Source organism: Pseudorasbora parva, chromosome 7 (genome assembly GCF_024679245.1).
Source record: "Pseudorasbora parva isolate DD20220531a chromosome 7, ASM2467924v1, whole genome shotgun sequence".
Lineage (NCBI taxonomy): Eukaryota > Metazoa > Chordata > Actinopteri > Cypriniformes > Gobionidae > Pseudorasbora > Pseudorasbora parva.
Window position 1 is genome coordinate 26,859,266 of NC_090178.1, and position 19,589 is coordinate 26,878,854.

The following is a 19,589-nucleotide window of genomic DNA, read 5'->3' on the forward strand; positions in this document are numbered from 1 at the left end:
AGTCATTCCAACAGTGCAGAAATGCTGCTTTGGTATTTTTGTGAGAATTTGACATTGTGCCATGTACAGGACATAATTTACCTATTTCTTCAAGGAAAATGCCCCAAGGATTTAGAAAATTCTGATAAAGTTATCATGTTAAAACAAGTTTTGCACACTGAAATTCCTAGTAAAGCCCACATTTTATTAGTAAATGTTGGAGAAAGTGTTGGACCCTCTTTATGGCTAATTTATTTATAAATCAAACCCAGAATCAAAAGAAAATTCTCATGACATATCACAAATGTATTTTGTAGAAACCATGGAAACTTGAGAGATGCTTTAATATAGTATATGTTTTATGAGACAAGGGAACAACTGTTTAGATACATTTATAGACAGAAAACTAATTATTGTATAGTAATACAGCAATTTTTCCATCATACAATATGTTTTAAAATGAATTGCATTCCATTTAGCAAAACAAGCCATCCAGCATTTATAAATATGATGTTCTAATATCAATCTAGCTTACTGCAGTATGTAACAAGTGTTTCATAGCAGCCGCCGAGCAAACACACAAAGTAACATCATTCAATTCCCCTACACACAAATCTAATATGATAAAATACGCTTGACCAGAAGATGCAGAAACGGCGACTGGCGTAATAAAAGTTCTGCTGCTGTCGAGTTCTGTGTCGCGCTCGCCTCCCATTAGCAATCGCTTATAGTTCATCTCCCACAGCACTCGGCCCTGCTCTGCTTCATACTAAAGTAACGTTAATAATCACATCCATCAACATCATTTCTGCCCGAGTCCTGTCCCGATTCCAGAAAAACTACAAATTGTGCCTTTAAAAACGAACTGAACTACAAAATACTACTTCAATTTCATTTCAATATTTTAATCCATTAACTCAGGGGAGTTTTTAAAGTTATGTAAGGGTCCCATAATACTCTTTGACTACATGTCAGAAATAATCATTAGAATATTTTGTCTTAAAATATATTGTTATATTTTTTATATCTTAGGTTAACATGTTAGCTTTGTGTAAAATATTAAAGGGTTAGTTAACCCAAAAATGAAAATTCTGTCATGAATTACTCGCCCTCATGTCGTTTGCCACCTGTAAGACCTCCGTTCATCTTCAGACCACAAATGAAGATATTAGTGTTGAAATCTGATGGCTCAGAAAGGCCTTCATTGGCAGCAATGACATTTCCTTTCTCAAGACTTATAAAAGGCGCTAAAGACGTTGTGGTTCTATAATAATTTTATGAAGCGTCGAGAATAGTTTTTGTGCGCAAATAAGCTAAATAATGACTTGTATAGTGATGGGCTATTTGGGCGCGATACGCTGATTCATTAAGCTCCGAAAACTATTCTCGTGGCTTCATAAAATGATTGTAGAGCCACTGTAGTGAGAGGAACTTTGTTACGACGTCTTTAGCGCCTTTTATGGGTCTTGACATTGGTGTCAATGAAGGCCTTTTGAAGCGTTCGGATCGGACGGAGGTCTTACGGGTGTCGAACAGGATGAGTGTGAGTAATTCATGACAGAATTTTCATTTTTGGGTTAACTAACCCTTTAACATATTAACAAATTTCATTGATTTGTTTGTTTGGTTAATTGATTGATTGCCTTTTTCTTTAGTTATTCGGGGTAGGATTTTTGGTGTGGTTTAGTCTAATAATAATTATCTTTATAAAAATAAGATTAGGAGTACATGGCATTTTCATCAGACATCAGTTTTATTAGTACTATTATAAAATATTATAATTAATAAGTACTGTTAATAAATATGCAGTATATGTGAATTTGAGATACTAAAGTGCATGGTTTCTTGTGTGTGTGTTAAGCCATGTAATGGGGAATGTTGCGGAAGGGCCGATCGATCTACCTCGGCAAGAAAATTCATAAAGCAGTCACTCACAAATGGCAAGAGAGGGCCAATAGAATCACCAAGAGTTGAATAATATTCATTAATATTTTGAAATGCCATTTATTTTCTTAGATGTTTAGTTTTCATTTTAGTTTTCATAATTTCATTATGTTTACATTTATGCATTTTGCAGACGCTTTTATCCAAAGCGACTTACATTGCATTCAAGGTACACATTTTGACATTATTGTCAGTTCTTGCTTTCCCTGGGAATCGAACCCATGACCTTGGTGTTGGTAGCGCCACGCTCTACTGGTTGAGCTACAGGAAAGCCGTTGTTGTTTTTAAATTATGTAGATTTTGTAGATTTTTTGTGCTTCCTTTTGAACTTGTTTACTTTTAGTTAGTTTGCAACATTTTTTTTTCATCTGATATTTAGATTTAATTATTTTTCAGCTTTATTTTAATTAACAAAAAGTTTCAGTTAACGATAATAACACTGGTCAGAATAAGCATTCTGTCACAACCCTGACTCTTCATGATGCGTTTGTTTCTGAAGTATGTTTGGGAGAGTGTTGTCAGATCCTATCTGAAATGTTTCTTGTGTATGACAGCTAAATGTCGCTACGCTCTGGGGATGGAAGACGGCACCATACCCGACTCTGACATCACCGCATCCAGCGCCTGGTCCGACTCAACCGAGGCTAAACATGGCAGGTGAGCGCGTACACATGCTTTCATGTCACACATCTTTTGCTCGTGCATGCATAATAAAATATTCTCACTCTCATTTTGTGTTTGTGTGATTTGTGGTTGGTTGTTTGTGTTCATGGGCTCCATGAGGCTCATGAGAGGACGTGATTAGGTTACATGAGATGTCAGTAATGGAGCGTATCCTGATATAGAGCATTAGGTAATGACATTACAGCACTGTCTGTCTGGACCAGACTCACATGCTGCTGAATACAGGCCAGTACCACACACACACAGTAGCAGATGCAACACACACACGTTGGGTGTTTTATGGGGACTTTCCATAGACATAATGATTTTTATATTTGTACAAACTGCATATTCTATCCCCTAAACCAACTAATCAAAATTCTCCTCATAATGTCACTCTTAGAAGAAAAGGTTCTATCGGCGCTACGTATTTGGAACCCCTAAAAGTTTCTATATAAAACCCTTTTTAAGTGCCAAAAGGGTTCTTCCTTGTCATTTTAGAACCTTTTTAGCATAAAAGGTTCTTTGGAGTTGAGCTAAAATGCTAAAAAGGTTCTATAATGACAAGAAAGAACCCTTTTGGCACTTAAAAAGGGTTCTATATAGAACCTTTTAGGGGTTCCAAATACATAGCCCCGATAGAACCTTTTCTTCTAAGAGTGCAGGGTTTACCTGAACCACACACACACACACAGACACAACAAACACAAAAGCAAACCTAAAAACAAACTCTGAGGTTAGTATCACCATCCCATCCTGACACAGACAGAAGTGTGTGTGTGTGTGTATGTGTGTGTGTGCCAGTGGTTTCTGTCTTTTGGCATGTGGTTGTTATTAAGTCCACATTCTGTGTAAGACAGCAGGGGGATTTTGAACAGAGGGGAGAGGAGCTTACAGGGGAAAAATTAAGCAAGGGAGAGGGGGATATAGCCTTAGACGGAGAAGGGGAATACAGGGGAAAAAGAGGGAGGTTTATAGGAATGATGGGGTGCTGAGAGGTGCTGAAGATGGGATTTATGATGGGGATGCAGCGCTTTAGGGGTGTGTATGCGCAATGTTTGTATATTTGGCAGGGTTCTCACACACATGACTTCTCAAGTGAAACAGCTGCGACAGCATGCTGAAGAAACACAGTGAGGGAAAGACCGAATGAAGAGAGGCTGCAACTAACAAGTAAAGTAATTGATTCATTTGTTGGTTATTCCTTCATTTCATTTCACAATTTAAAAAAGGTTATTCCACACGTGGTGATCATTATAAATGATCTTTGATTTGGTCTAATTGTATGTCTTTCAGTCTGTGGACAACTTTGGCTGTTTACTTGACAACTATTTTGTTCCACACGCCTGAGAACAGAATGGTTATTCCGGTAACACTTTAGAATAATGGTCATTAGTTAGTTAACATGAACTAATAATGAACTGCACTTATAAAGCAGTTATTTATCTTTGTTAATGTTTAAACTTTATTAAAATTTTGTTAACATTAGTTAATGCACCTTACTGAACTAACATGAACAAACCATGCACAGCTGTATTTTTATTAACTAACCTTAACAAAGATTAACAAATACAGTAACGCATGTACTGCTCGTAGTTAGTTCATGTTAGTTAATACATTAACTAATGTTAACTAATGACATTTAGACATTTAGAATAATGACATATTCTAAAGTGTTACCATTATTCCTTCTTTTTTTGAGCGCATACAATATCCTTTTTGTTACATGACAGTATTCTGACAGTCTCTTCTCCATTAAGTGTCCCGTTCTTGGCCAGAAGAACATTTCAAAGTAAACCAGTCTTCATTATGCTTTTAAAAGGGCCTGTGAGACTGATGCTTGTGTCTTAATGGCTCTGAGGTCATGGTGAAGATTCAAGGGTGAATCTGAAATGTCTCGGACTGGTCTCAGTTTCTCGATCTCGGCTGTGTCACAATGAGGTCTCAGTGAGGTGACAATATCCACACTTCACTGGAATATCTTATTGCAGGTGCGTTTCTCTTTGTGTTTGAGTGTTTATGGTCTCGGCTGCCTGTCATTAGTGCCCTGTCACCTATGTGATAGCAGTAGCTGAATGCAGAGACATTCAGTGTTGTTCTTTCTTCTACGTGTGAGTAAATGTTAGTCTTTTCTGACACCTAGCTAGTGTATCACTTTTAGGCTATCATGCGTGTCTGAGTGAAGAAAGTGTGCTAGGAAGTTTAAAAGAGAAAACGGCTTAAATGTCGTGTGTGTGTGTGGGGGGGGGGGGGGCATATTTTAGTGAAATATCAGGACACAAATGTGTATAATGACAGGTATTACAAGGAGAGTGTGAAATATGTGGACATTGGTCATGTCCCCACTTTTCAAAATGCTTATAAATCATACAGGATTACAGTTTTTTTAGAAAGTAAAAATGCAGACTGTTTTCTGTGATGGGTAGGTTTAGGGGTAGGGGCAGTGTAGTGGAAAAGAAAATACGGTTTGTACAGTATAAAAACCATTACTCCTGTGGAATGTCCCCATATTTCACAAAAACAAACGTGTGTGTGTGTGTGTGTGTGTGTGTGTGTGTGTGTGTGTGTGTGTGTGTGTGTGTGTGTGTGTGTGTGTGTGTGTGTGTGTGTGTGTGTGTGTGTGTGTGTGTGTGTGGCCATGCTAAGTATGTTTACCCATTTAAAAGTATAAAATGTATTTGCTAATTTTTAAGTCATATATAGACTACATACATTTTAAATAAAAGTGCAAGGAAGTAATTAGGGAAACTAGTAGTAGTAATGCCACACATCTACTATTCACATGATCACCAAGGCTCTAACTTGTACATAATATTTGTGTTTGTCTCCTGTCCCAGGTTGAGTACTGGAGAGGGGGATGGGGCGTGGTGCCCGGCTGGTCCGGTGTTTCCCAGCGGCTCAGAGTACCTGCAGGTGGACCTGCACAAGCTTTATTTCCTGTCTCTGGTGGGCACGCAGGGACGCCATGCAGACGGGCTGGGGAGGGAGTTTGCACGTAGTTACCGGCTGCGTTACTCTCGTGATGGACGGCACTGGATGACATGGAAGGACCGCTGGGGACGGGAGGTTTCTAACCCTTAAATGAACTAGCATAACAAATTTAGATCTTTTGTATGTTAGAATTGTTGTTCTTTTATGTTTTAATTTTCTCTTCATCTCAGGTGGTAACAGGGAACGAGAACACATATGATGTGGTCCTGAAGGACCTGGGACCGCCCATCATAGCACGCATGGTCCGCTTCTACCCACTGGCGGATCGTGTGATGAGCGTGTGTTTAAGAGTTGAACTCTATGGCTGTGTCTGGAAAGGTGAGTCCCACACATCCTTTATATCACACACACTCATCTACATTACATTCACTGTAGGCATTTTTGTATGGTGTTTACCTTTGAGTGATGTGCTTCTTCTCTCTTAGACGGACTGAAGGCGTACATCGCTCCTGTGGGTCATGTGATGAACCTGTCAGGTTCGCCTGTCTACCTTAATGACTCCATCTATGATGGCAGTAAAGAGGAAGGGTAATACACAACTTTTTTCTTCAAGTATTTTTTTTAAGAATATAATTTCAGTTTTCCATGTCTGCATGAAAATGCTACATGAGTCCCAGTCTTGACATCTTGGCTAAAACAAGGCAAATTTGGCCTGTCTAACCAAAGAAATGAATCATTTATAAATGACATGTAACCAAATTCAAGGTTATTTTGGCTAGAAGTGGGTTACTCATAGCCGGACTATTCCAAGTCTATAGTTAACCGAGACAGTGAAATCACTGCCATTGCTTGCTGGGATGCTACACGTATTGGTATATAGCATTTTAAAGATGCAGTAAGCAATTTCTTATAAACACTGTTGCAAGTGGATCAGACGGAGCACCACAACACATTTGTAGTCAATTAGCAGTAAGGGGGCGCATACACTGATGATGGGGGAGGAGAGAGAGTGAGCAAAAGGGAGATTTAAAGAAAGACTGTAGAAAGAGAGAGCTGAGAGACATTACAAAAGAGAAAAGGTTATGATCAGGCAAAATATATGCTGAAATGATCATTCTAAATGTAGACCAGCATTCTTGTGTAAAGGCTCTACATTATTAATTCGTCACAAGTTTGGTGTAGTTGAACGGCCGGAGTCCTGTTTTTAAAGGGTTAGTTCACCCAAAAAAAAAAATTCTATCAAATAATTTCTTACCCTCATGTCGTTCGACACCCGACTACGTTCATCTTCGGAACACAGATGAAGATATTTTTGTTGAAATCCGATGGCTCAGAAAGGCCTTCATTGACACCAATGTCATTTCCTCTCTCAAGACCGATAAAAGACACTAAAGACGTCGTTACAAAGTCCATCTCACTACAGTGGCTCTACAATCATTTTATGAAGCGCCGAGAATAGTTTTTTCAGATCGGGTGTCAAACTGCGGAAATCACGTGACTTTGGTGATCCGGATCATGAATCGATACGCTGATTCATAACCGTTTGAATCTTTGTTTTGAAATCGGCCCATCACTATATACGTTTTTTTTTGCACATAAAAACTATTCTTGTCCCTTCATAAAATGATTGTAGAGCCACTGTAGTGAGATGGGCTTTGTAACGACGTCTTTAGTGCCTTTTATGGGTCTTGAGAGAGGAAATGACATTGGTGTCAATGACATCGGTGTTCAACAAAAATATCTTAATTTGTGTTCCAAAGATGAACGGAGGTCTTACGGGTGTCAAACAACATTAGGGTAAGTAATTATTGACAGAATTTTCATTTTTGGGTGAACTATAAGCCTTTAATATTAGAAAAGCTTTCCACCGTTGGAGAGACCCTGTCTCACGCCCTGTCCCAAATGGCACACTTCATGTACATTTTCGGTCTTGTGGACTTACAATGGCCACTGCGTGCACATGTCCATTAAGTCTACGAGGACGCAGGGTGTCCCATTTGTCATTTTAGGTCTCAGTAGGGTGCTCGCAAGCGCCCCCTTTGAGGTCGGTATGCGCTCTAAATGCGCCTTTCTGCCGAGTCCGCACTGGTGCAGGTTACACAGCGGACTTCTTCCCGGCAGTCAAAGCGGCATTACATCATGAAAGTGCGGACTCAGTGGAAGATCGTGAGGGTTTAGGGTGCCATTTGGGACAGGGCCTCAGAGGTTGCTTTTCGTTGCTCCTTACATGAGTAACACTGGTTTTGCTGTAAGGATACAGGACAATTTTGAAATAATTTTAAAAAAGCTGGATGCATTTAATACACTTAAAGAACTGGCTCATAAGAGTCACTCGTTTGGAAAGTGTTTCGACTACACTGATTGCTTGTATGTTTTTGATTTGCTCAAAAGAACCAGCTCAGAGTTGTTTGGAATCAAGACTTACACAATCTTAGAACTGTTGAAGAACACACATTGTAGAACCGAAAATGAAACAAGACATTCGATTCAAATATTGTAAAGAATACCACGCAAAAAGAACCGTTTCTCTGTTCCCAACCATAGTTTCATGCTGTGTGTCAGAAACAAGCAATTGAGAACATGCTGAGTTAACCTTCTCAAATCTCACCTGGCCCTGTCGTACTTAATTTTCTGTGATGTATGTTAGTCCAGACCCCTTTCTCATGTATGTATGTGTATGTGTCAGGTGGGGTTGACGGATATTGTGTAAAAACATTCCCAGATGTCTTTTAATGGAGCAGAAATGTTTGCAATAGCTAAGCTAACGTTTGACACTAGCCAGATGTGTGTATGCATGGGAAATTCCAACATGTATGCGAGTACATGCATCTGTGTGTATGTGTGTGCACATGCCTAATGACTTCACATCTGTAATGTCTCGCTCTTCTCCGTAGGATGATGTTTGGAGGACTGGGCCAGTTGTGTGATGGTGTTTTAGGTGGGAATGATTTCATGGAGAGTAAAGAGCTGAGAGTGTGGCCAGGATATGATTACGTGGGATGGAATCGAGATTCCTTGGGCCAGCCCACCGTTGACATTGAGTTTCACTTTGAGAAAACACGGGTCTTTCACACCATGCAGGTTAGTATGAATGCAAACAGCCCAAAATATGTTTAGACACACTTAAAATATCTTGATGACTTTGCTTTAGATACAAAAACATCACAGCAAGTGGCAAAATAATGAGACTAGACATTTTTCTCAGAAGTAATTTTACTTTTCTGAGCCATTTTAAATAATAACAGGTGTCAAGGAGATTTTTGGTGTTTTTGCACACATGTTTTAAGTTTTTTAAATGTTTTTAAAACATTTCAGGAATTTCTCATGTCTTTCCAAACCTGTATGACTTTCTTTCTTCTGCGGAACACAAAAGAACAGTATTCGTTCGTGCATTGAAAGTCAGAGGGTTCCAGAGTAACACTGGACTCACTCACTGACACTGGACAAAGCAAACATTTGTCAAAATATATTCTTTTGTGTTCCGCAGAAGAAAGAAAGTCATACAGATTTGGAAAAACATGAAGGTGAGTAAATGATCTGCTGTTCATCAACTCAAATGAACTCCCCACTATGCGAATTGGAAAAAGCAATCCCAGAATTCATCTCAGTTAGTTAGTGGGGCAGTATTGAAGCTCTGTCTCAGTAAATCACCCTCAATGAGTCTGTCATTATCCTTCAAGCCTTTAATGAACATTTGATTTGTTTTTATTTGTCTTTTTGCCTTGGGGCTTTTTGCATTTGTGGTTGTGTATGATTCTGAGAGGCATCCGAGTGTTTTGGTTTCCAATTTGCGGCACCATAATTATTTCTGTTATGTGTTTGTTTTGTGTATTGTCTGTTTTAAAGGGTCTTTCTGGCCAGGAATGCTGATTTGTTTTTTACCACTTCTGACTTTTTCTTCTCTCTTTCTGAAGAGGGCATTCTCTTCATTCCTTCATCTCTGACATAACACAATTCATAAGCGCCATCCTCTTCCCATATTGCCTTTTTTTTGTTCCTGCGGCTTCCCACAGTTTAGAAAACTTCCTCTCATTCTCGCTTCCTTTAAATCTCGCTGTAGATTCCCAAAAGAGACATGAGAAATAGGACCAGAGGCTCCATTAAAACATTTCTCATATTAACAAGCACTTGTTCACGTGCCTTTGTGAGATGATTTATGTCGCCTCCCTCCGTTCGCTCTTCCAGACTTTTGTTTAGAGTATTTCCGGCTGTATTCCTGCAGTTTTAAAATACCGCCAGCCTCACCGGCAGTTTTCCTCTACAAATCATCCCCCTCCCCCCCGGTTCAGGGACTCCTGTGTGTGTGTGTGTGTGTGTGTGTGTGTGTGTGTGTGTGTGTGTGTGTGTGTGTGTGTGTGTGTGTGTGTGTGTGTGTGTGTGTGTGTGTGTGTGTGTGTGTGTGTGTGTGTGTGTGTGTGTGTGTCCTTGTTTATATTACATTGTGGGGACCAAATGTCCCCATAAGGATAGTAAAGAGATCACCTACATTATGGGAACCAGCCAGCCATGTTTCCTGTGATGGGTAGGTTTAGCGGTTGGGGCAGTGTAGGGGGATATAATGTACAGTTTGTATGGTATAACAACCATTATGTCTATGGATAGTCCCCACAAAAATAGTGAACCAGACATGTGTGTGTGTGTGTGTGTGTATACCTACTTAACCATATTTTGAGAACATATTTATACCCAGAAGTATGCAAAACCTGCCCTCATTTGTAAAACTGGTTTAAAAATAAAGTAATTTAATTATTTTTGTAAAATGTAAAAATGCAGAAAGTTTTCTATGATGTAGGTATAGGCTGTGTGTTAGGGTTAGTCTATAAAATGTACAATTATCTGTATAAAAAAATAATAGAAGTCTATGCAACGTCTCAGTTTAGATAACAAAGGTACAGTCCTGGTAAACCCTACATTATGAGGACAAAATGTCTCTACAAAGATGGCAAGATCCAAAATGAACCGTTGAGAAAAACAGTTTATAAGTCACACAATGATGTTTTTTGAAAATATAAAAATGCAGAACATTTTCTGTAATGAATAGGGCCAGGGTTAGGGTAGAGGGGGATAGAATATACAGTTTGTACATTATAAAAATCATTATGTCCATGGAAAGTCCCTATAAAACATGAAAACACAATGTGTATGTGTGGTCCAGGTAAACCCTATGTTATGTGGACAAAATGTCCCCACAAAGATGGCAATATGCAAAATCCTTGTCCATGTGGGGAATTTTTTGGTCTCCATAAAAATAAAAATAACAAACTGATTATAAGTCAGACTAAATTGTGTTTTTTTGGAAATGTAAAAATGCTGAGTTTTCAGTGATGGGTAGGTTTGGGATAGAATATACAGTTTGTACAGTATACAAATCATTATGTCTATGGAAGGTCCCCTTAAAACATGAAACGTGTGTGCGTGTTTGTCTTTGTGTGTGTGTGTTGTGATGTATGAGGTGTCACCATGATAGCTTCGGCTACACTTTAACCTCCGCTGTTGTACTGGTTTGTTTTGAAACAAGTCTTGTGTGTCAGTGAGCGTTTGCACACATGTGCGCAGTTAGACGTTGACCTAACAGCACCATTAATGTCTAACCTGTCACATTATATATGTTCTTGCCCTCCACCTTTCATTCCCTCCCTGTTTCTTTTATTTTCCTCCTCTTCTCCCATTTGTGGAGTAATGAGACCCTGATGCCCTTTATTTCCACCTTTCCTTATTTTTGTTCCCAGCTGTCTTGTAGTGTCTTATAGCAGATTGTTGCTTTTTAAATGCCTCTGTTTCAGGTGCACAGTAATAACAGACACACTCAAGATGTGCGGGTGTTCAGCGAGGTGATGTGCGAGTTTAAGGCCAGTCTGTTGAGCCCGTGGGCGGAGCCTGCGCTCAGCCTTCAAGTGCCGCTCTCCGACCTACACGACCCTTCGTCCCGCACCATCTCACTGCCACTCGGAGGACAACCGGCCCAGATTCTCCGATGCCGCTTTACTTTCAGTGATCGTTGGCTCCTCATCAGCGAGATAAGCTTCTACTCGAGTATGAACACACACCTGACCTCTTGCAGCAACGTACACTGGCTTATTATCATTAAAGTTAAAAATGGCTGCTTCTTCCATGTAGATTAATAGTAAATTATACATTACTATGAAACATATTACATGGCTGTTTATAAAATGGATAAATAAAAATATAAAAATATGGAATTTTTTTTTAAGTGAGAAGAGTCTTGCTCAGCTTTGGAGGAAATCGTTCTATTATAAAGTTCGGAGGTCATTATATAAAAATACTTGACCACAGTGAGATGCGATTTGACCAATCAGGCAGTTTTTCATAGTCACGTTGAAACCCTTCTAATGTGGGGGTCTAAGCAGGTCTAGTTTGTCTTGGCAGGCTAAAAAAAACTCCAAACCGCTCAAAACTAGCTGAGACCAGCAAAAAAACTATTCCTTTTGGGTGGATTAAAATGTGTTTTTCAGCAGAAAATTAATGGAATTTATGATCTTTTGCCACAAAGCAAATATTCCCACAACATTCGAAACATAAAACGTGTCGACTGCTTCTGTTTTGTACTCATCCTCGTGGGCTTCTTTTTCTGACCTGCATGTTAATGAAATTTAGCTCAAGTGTGCCAAAGTAACCAAGTACTGACATCTTAGTGACACTTCAGTGTGTGACCTTGAGTTCTGATTGGTTGGTCAGTAGCATCCAGAAAATAAGCATTACAATAAGCCTCAACAACAACAATTTGGAGAGAAAGTGAAACTTTGTGATCACACTTGTTGAGTATGTAGATAAGATCGAGAGCTTAAATGATGAATATTCATGCTTCATCAGAGATAAGGCCTTCTTATCTAACTCTTTCTCTGTCTTGTCTCCAGTGCCGTTTGAGGATGGATCCGTCCTTCCTCCTCTCCCTTCCTCCAGCACTCATCCTGTCAATGCCACTTCTCCTCCCACCCCTAGCTCTGCAAACGGAACCAGCAGCCCCTCCGGTGAGTCAGACGCGTGTCAACCTCACCGCAGTATGAGTGTGTATGCCACGCACTGCTGTGTGACGTTTGCATTTTAGAATTTAGCACTAGTAGACATTAGTAGACGTTTGAATGTTTGTAATGGAACAGAAGAGTTGAATGTTTTCAGTTCATTAATGATTCTCCTAACAATCCTTTTATTTTTAAGGATGTACCCCAATAATTGGTCCAAAATATATAGTAAAAGTACTATACAAAAGCCATGATACTTCACATATTTTAATAATTTTGTGTTATGTATATATGCATGCACATACATATATGTATATATGTATGTATGTATGTATGTATTATTATTATTATTATAATTATTTTTTTTTACATATTTAGTTCTTGGTCCGGAGTGTAATTGTAATAAATGGTACTTTAGGCTATTATTATTAATTTAGACTTGTTAACAATGTATATGTATAATAATGTATAACACATTAACATGTGTGTGCGTGCGTGCGTGCGTGCTTGCGTGCGTGCGTGCGCGTGTGTGTGTGTGTGTGTGTGTGTGTGTGTGTGTGTGTGTGTGTGTGTGTGTGTGTGTGTGTGTGTGTGTGTGTGTGTGTACTTATTCATGAGGTTCATTGATAGAATTGGAAAAAAGATACATTTTTATTAGTCTGAAAAGGCCTACTTTCACCCCATCTTCACAGTCTGAACTCACCCATCTTTCAACACCCTCATGTCTCTCTGCCCCTCAGTCACCCACCCCACCTCTATTTCTCCCTCTTCTGACCTGTCCATCCTCATTTTTCCAGACCTCTTCATGAACATTACTTCACTGCTGCCCAGCAGCATGCCAACAGGTGAGAGAGAGAGAAAGAGAGACGGACAAGGGGAAGAAAAGAGTATCATCTCCATGCTTATTACACTGTAGATTTTTATGGCATGTTTTCTAGCACATAGGCCTTTTATAATGTTTCCCTCTAAATTGCTTTACATTTAAAAACCCTGTCCTCACATACTTTAAAATGCCTTGGGAATGTGGTTGGTGGTTTTGTGGTTGCATGAGTATCCATCTTGAAGCCTGGAGCAGACTTTTTTTTTTTGCATGATTTGGTTAATAATGCAATAGTGTTTTGAGGTCATGTTTTATACAGGCAAGCTTATAAAGGATCTTTATTGTGAAATTGCTCCAGATGTCCCTCTTTTGTCCCTCTTGAATTAACTTCAGTTCCCTCAGCTTTAGGACTGTGCCCACTCTCACAGCTCATTTACTCCTGTCAAAGCTTATTACTGCCCCCCAAAACAACAGCTGCCTCCTAAATTTACAGACATAAGCACACACACACACACACACACACACACACGCATGCACGCACGCACGCACGCACGCACTCACACACACACACACACACACACACACACACACACACAGTGTATAAGAAAGCAAGTCAAATTACAAAAAGTGTGTCAATGGCCATGAAGCCATTTACAGCACTGAGATTAAAAGGTGGCTGTAATGGACAGATAAGCTTTGGTTTTACCCTCTAAACACTCTGTAGACAATCAATGCCTTGTTTATGGTGTTTGTGATCTTTTAAATGTTAGATTAATATGCGTAATCATAAATCTGTCATGTTTCTTATTAACAGATTTCTCTGCCATCACTCTGAGAGCGGGGTTACCTGTGGCCAAAGATGACAGCAGCAACACAGCCATCCTGATTGGCTGCCTGGTTGGAATTATCCTGCTCCTATTGGCTATTATAGCCGTCATACTGTGGGGGCAGTACTGGAAGAAGCTACTTGGCAAGGTGGTTTTCATTACTGTGTTGTACAGTTAGATTCTTTTTTTCCCCAAGTTGACGTGTTTCCTAAAATTATATCCGTTTTTTCCGGTCCTTCAATCTGATTTGAAATCGCATAATTCCCCACTACATAGTAGGTGAAAAACAGATTGTGGAAATAGTATGTCCGCATTCACAATAATAATAAAAAAGTATCCAGATAACTTGCTACTTATGGAGGTTTAGTGTGCATCTGATGGACACTTTACAATCCCCTGAGGCCAAAGAGAGTATTTGGGAATGGCAGTGACGGGATGCGACTGACTCCGATAGGTCACATAATAAGGATAACATGATGTAGTACAAATGGATTATATTCACACTTTATACTGGAACATACTTTTTAAAAGGTAACAAAGTAATAACAAGAAGTATGTGGTCTTTATAATGAGTCTTTGAATCATTCACTCAGTTTATTCATTTAAAAACAATGATTAATTTATCAACGAATCAAGTAACTCTTTATGAATGAGTCATTGAATCATTCATTCAACAGATTTGTTCAAAAACACAGATTCATTCAGGAACGCCACTGCTGTGTGTTGCTCTAAGACATGCAATGGTTGATCCTGCTTTGGCTTTGTTTGGAACTTTTTCATTCATTGGTGGAGCAAAAATAGACAAAGAAACTGGATAATGCATAAATAAAACCGTTGTGTGTGTGTGTGTGTGTGTGCGTGTGTGCGTGTGTGTGTTTTACATTGTATAAGAAAAGCAAAATATTTCTGATATATATCTTTTTGATTCATTTTCTCAAGAGAAAACTATACATTTTATATGCATTTATCTGTTAGAACATTTAGGAGTAAACTAGCATACAGACAACTAACAGACATGGACGAAATGCTTTCAAAACTTCAAATTTGATTTCATGGCTCTTTCCTTTTATGTTTTTACGTATCCAGGCCCAAGGCAGCCTCTCTAGCGACGAGCTGCGGGTTCATCTTTCGGTTCCATCGGACAATGTCGTGATCAACAACACTAACACGCACACGTACTCCAGCCGCTACCAGCGCATACACACCTTCCCTGACGACAGGGACCGAGAGGGAGAATACCAGGAGCCCAGCACTGTACTGCGGCCCCGAGAGCAGCGAGACAGCACAGGTGACACACACGAAACACACTAAAGCATTCATATACCTCCGTCAGTAAGTGCACAGGAAACCCGGGTCACCACGGAGAATGAACTGCCAAAACGACATCAGAAAAAGTACTTTAGGACAATCCACAAACCAGACACAAAAGAGCCACTGTCCTATCTGACCGAGAGGAGGGAGATTTTATTTCACTCAAACTTTTCTTGTATACTTTTTCATGCCACAGTTGCTTTCGTGATAAATACTTCATTTTTTTTAATCATTGTGTGATTGTTTTCATATATTAATTAACATAAATGAATGCCTCAGAACACACTGACCAATGAAAAGATAATTAACAGCCTGCGTCATTCTGGATGATAACACTGCCTGCTGTGTTTGTGCATCTCACATGTAACTGGTTTGCTCTGTCACCCCTTAACGGCCCTGTTGTTTATGTTTTGTTGTTGTGTCGTCTCGTGTTGTGATGCGTCTGTGTTGTGGTTTGGTTGTGGCGTTTTGTGTCGTTTTTTTTTTTTTTTTTGTCATGTGGTGACCGCTCACACTGTCGTACTCTTCGTGGACTCGTGTGTCCGTGGGATTTGTGTATGTGTCCTCCTAGCACTGCTGTTAAACAACCCAGCATATCATCTCCTCCTGTCTGACCTGACACATGGCCCCAACAGGCTGACAATCTGCCACAGCCAGCAAGAAAAACCCCAAAACCTGTCCCAGGGTAAGAGAGGGTTCATGTTGCCCTAAGAAAGGGGCAAAGGGGGGTGTCCTCCCCAGGGAACTCTTCCCCTGTCCTCTGAACTCTTAAAGGTAACAGTTAGAGTGATATAATGGCCCCAGAACAGAACACAGGGTATTATTAAACAATGATGAAAAGGTGTTTCTGGGACTTTTATATCTCAGGGGTTGATTTTTATTAAAACTAAAAGGTTTAAATGTATCTTTTGTTATAAGAAGGTCACATTTAAAACTGTCTTGGAGGATATTGTTTTGTCAGGGATAAGGTACTGTAGAGAGTGTGTTAGTGTTTCCATACTGTCTTCTGACAGCAGTCTAAAGCCATACATATGCATGTAATGTCTCATCTCCAGTGTATGTGAGTGTTTAAGTGCATGCTGGCAAGTTCATAATTACTTATAATTTAATATGGCTGATTAGTTCTTTATTATAAGTTTTTTATTTTGTACCTTTTTTTTTCTCAGCATGTGCTATTGACATGGTTGATAAAGGCCTGCCCATTCAGGAGGGACCGCCTCCTTACCCTGGAGCTCCGCCCCCTGGTTTATCAGGGGCTCATTATGGAGAAGCATCAGGATGCGGGGGGAGTGTTCCTCATTATGCAGAAGCTGACATCATCAGTCTGCAAGGTGTTAGTGGTAACAATACATATGCAGTTCCAGCCCTCTCAGCCACGCCCACTGATTGCCCACCATTGCCCGAGTTGCCACGGGAACGACTTGTATTCAAAGAAAAGCTGGGAGAAGGACAATTTGGAGAGGTACAACTTTGGATTGCATTAACAACATTGCAAATTCCCAAGTTCTTTTAGCTTTATGGGATTCTTTATCCATAAACTGTATTGTTTGGCCAAAAGTAGACTTTTAATATTGTTTCCTTTATGCCAGTCTCTTTTTTTTGTCTGCTTCCTTGTTAGGTTCACTTGTGTGAGATTGAAAACCCCCAGGACCTTGCAAACCTTGAGTTCCCGTTTAATGTCAGGAAAGGGCGCCCTCTTCTGGTGGCTGTGAAGATTTTACGGCCAGATGCCTCTAAAAATGCCAGGTAACTGTACACGTTGCCAAAGCACACTTAATCATACACTTTATTTACAGTGTCCTTGTTACACATTACATGTAGTTACTATAGGAATTACTATAAATTCTGCATAATTACATGCAGCTAACCCCAAACAACACCATAATCGTAACCCTAACCCTATAGTAAGTACATGTAGTGGATTATTATTACTCAGTACTAAACTGTAACCCGTATACCTTAAAAAAACTGTAAAATATGTTTGAAAATGTAATATTTAAAATACAAAGATTATATAGTTTTTCTTAATGCCACTCCATTTGACCTTAACAAAGCAAATCATTGTAAAACTTTTTTTTTACTTACATTTTTTAATTGTATGCTTCAATATATATATATATATATATATATATATATATATATATATATATATATATATATATATATATATATATATATATATATATATAACTTTTATTTTTTATTTTTTTAAATCTGATACCTGATTAACTGCCACTTAAGCAATTTAAAAATGGACCTGGGCTACTATGTATATTATTTTATATATAATTTTATTTTATATATATATAATATACTGTGTATATTATTTATTATTACAATAAGAAGGTTTGAGCTTATATAAGTACACATTTTTATTCCAAATAATCAGATTTAGTTGGAAAAGTTCTTTATCTGTAAAACAAAAACTGTTGTTGTGTATTTTGTGTAATAAACTGAAAATCTTTTACGCTTCATTTCAAAATGTCCTTTTCCCTTCTCTTGTTACTCTCTCATTCTTTTCATGCTCTTCTTTCAACAGGAATGATTTTCTGAAGGAGGTGAAGATCTTATCTCGCCTGAAGGATCCGAACATAATCCGCCTGCTGGGTGTGTGTGTAAGCAGCGACCCATTGTGTATGGTCACAGAGTACATGGAGAGCGGAGACCTCAATCAGTACCTCTCCCATAGAGTGTTGCTGGACAAGACTGGACCTTCACATAATACACCGACCATCAGGTACACACACACACGGAAGAGTACGACGACAATATCAGGTAATGATGCATCTAGGCTAAATCTGTCTCTGTTTCAGCTACCCAGCTTTGATCTCCATGGCGAGTCAGATCGCATCAGGAATGAAGTTCTTGTCGTCTCTGAACTTTGTGCACCGAGACCTGGCCACACGGAACTGCCTGGTGGGTGGAGAGAGGAGTGAGGGGGAGGACAGCGGCGGAGAGCGTCCAATAAAGATAGCTGATTTTGGCATGAGCAGGAACCTCTATGCTGGCGATTACTACAGGATACAAGGACGAGCTGTGCTGCCTATTCGCTGGATGGCATGGGAGTGCATCCTCATGGTAAGAACACACACAACTGTAACTTGGCTATAATAAATAAATGAAAATACTAGAATATTAGTGTAAGTATAAGTTTTTATTGATAAGTTTGTTTTTTCAGTGTTACTATAATAAAGACAATATTAATTTCTTACTTTATATTTATTTATTAATATTTATTAGAAGGTTTAATATTTAATATCTTATAATTTAATTAAAAAATTGTAAAACTTTTTTTAAATTAATAATAAATTATACAAAATGTATAATGGGGTCCAAATAGTCTGCAACCACTAGTGAAAATGCTTATTTTTTTCTTCATTACCATAATAATAGATATATTTATTAAATTTGTATTTATTAATAATATTTTCAGACTTAATATGTATTAAATTCTATGTATTATCTATTCAACTTTATATTAATAATATAATAATAATAATTTTAATATATAAAATGGGGTCCAAAGGTTTGCTTCATTTTTTCTGCATTACCATTATATATTTTTATATTTATTTTTTTAAATAAATATTAATTTAATAAACATTTGTATTTATTATCATAGAATGAAGAAATACATTATTATATTTTAACATTTTGTAAATGTTTTTATTTGATAAAAATAAGTTATATAATGACTACCTAGACTACCACTACTGAAAATGCGTTTCTTGCAATTCAAATTTAATTACTTAATTTTTTTATTTATCAAGTTATATCTTTGATCATTTATTACCAGACATATTATATTGGATATAAAATGTGCATTAACATTTAATTTATCTGTAAAAAGGAGCTCACATGCTTAGTGTCACAAATCTTAAATATCATTTTCTTTTTTGGACCCCGCTATATATAATAAGTGTGTGTGTGTGTGTGTGTGTGTGTGTGTGTAGGGGAAGTTCACGACGGCGAGTGATGTGTGGGCATTTGGCGTGACCCTGTGGGAGATGTTGAGTGTGTGTCAGGAGCAACCTTACAGTCACATGACGGACGAACAGGTCATTGACAACGCAGGGGAGTTTTTCAGAGACCAGGGAAGACAGGTATGTATGTATTTCCTAACACTTATTAACC

General features: G+C 38.6%; 1 protein-coding gene and 1 non-coding gene across 4 annotated transcripts in view; one reads left to right on the forward strand and one right to left on the reverse strand.

Moving 5' to 3' along the window:
• Positions 1-19,589, forward strand: part of ddr1 (discoidin domain receptor tyrosine kinase 1) — a 47,647-nt gene that overhangs the window by 24,579 nt on the left and 3,479 nt on the right. The window contains exons 3-18 of one of the 3 annotated variants that reach the window (XM_067448843.1): positions 2,478-2,580; positions 5,424-5,652; positions 5,748-5,895; positions 6,003-6,105; positions 8,412-8,598; positions 11,301-11,550; positions 12,393-12,506; positions 13,295-13,342; positions 14,132-14,292; positions 15,231-15,432; positions 16,027-16,140; positions 16,622-16,917; positions 17,074-17,201; positions 17,995-18,192; positions 18,269-18,533; positions 19,409-19,558. In XM_067448843.1, coding sequence (XP_067304944.1) covers positions 2,478-2,580; positions 5,424-5,652; positions 5,748-5,895; positions 6,003-6,105; positions 8,412-8,598; positions 11,301-11,550; positions 12,393-12,506; positions 13,295-13,342; positions 14,132-14,292; positions 15,231-15,432; positions 16,027-16,140; positions 16,622-16,917; positions 17,074-17,201; positions 17,995-18,192; positions 18,269-18,533; positions 19,409-19,558 — 2,696 coding nt within the window. The remainder of the gene's footprint in view (positions 1-2,477; positions 2,581-5,423; positions 5,653-5,747; positions 5,896-6,002; positions 6,106-8,411; positions 8,599-11,300; positions 11,551-12,392; positions 12,507-13,294; positions 13,343-14,131; positions 14,293-15,230; positions 15,433-16,026; positions 16,141-16,621; positions 16,918-17,073; positions 17,202-17,994; positions 18,193-18,268; positions 18,534-19,408; positions 19,559-19,589) is intronic. The other 2 variants (XM_067448845.1, XM_067448844.1) reach the window with 2 other exon arrangements.
• Positions 2,122-2,196, reverse strand: trnag-acc (transfer RNA glycine (anticodon ACC)). The gene has a single exon. It is a non-coding gene; the product is annotated as a tRNA-Gly (tRNA).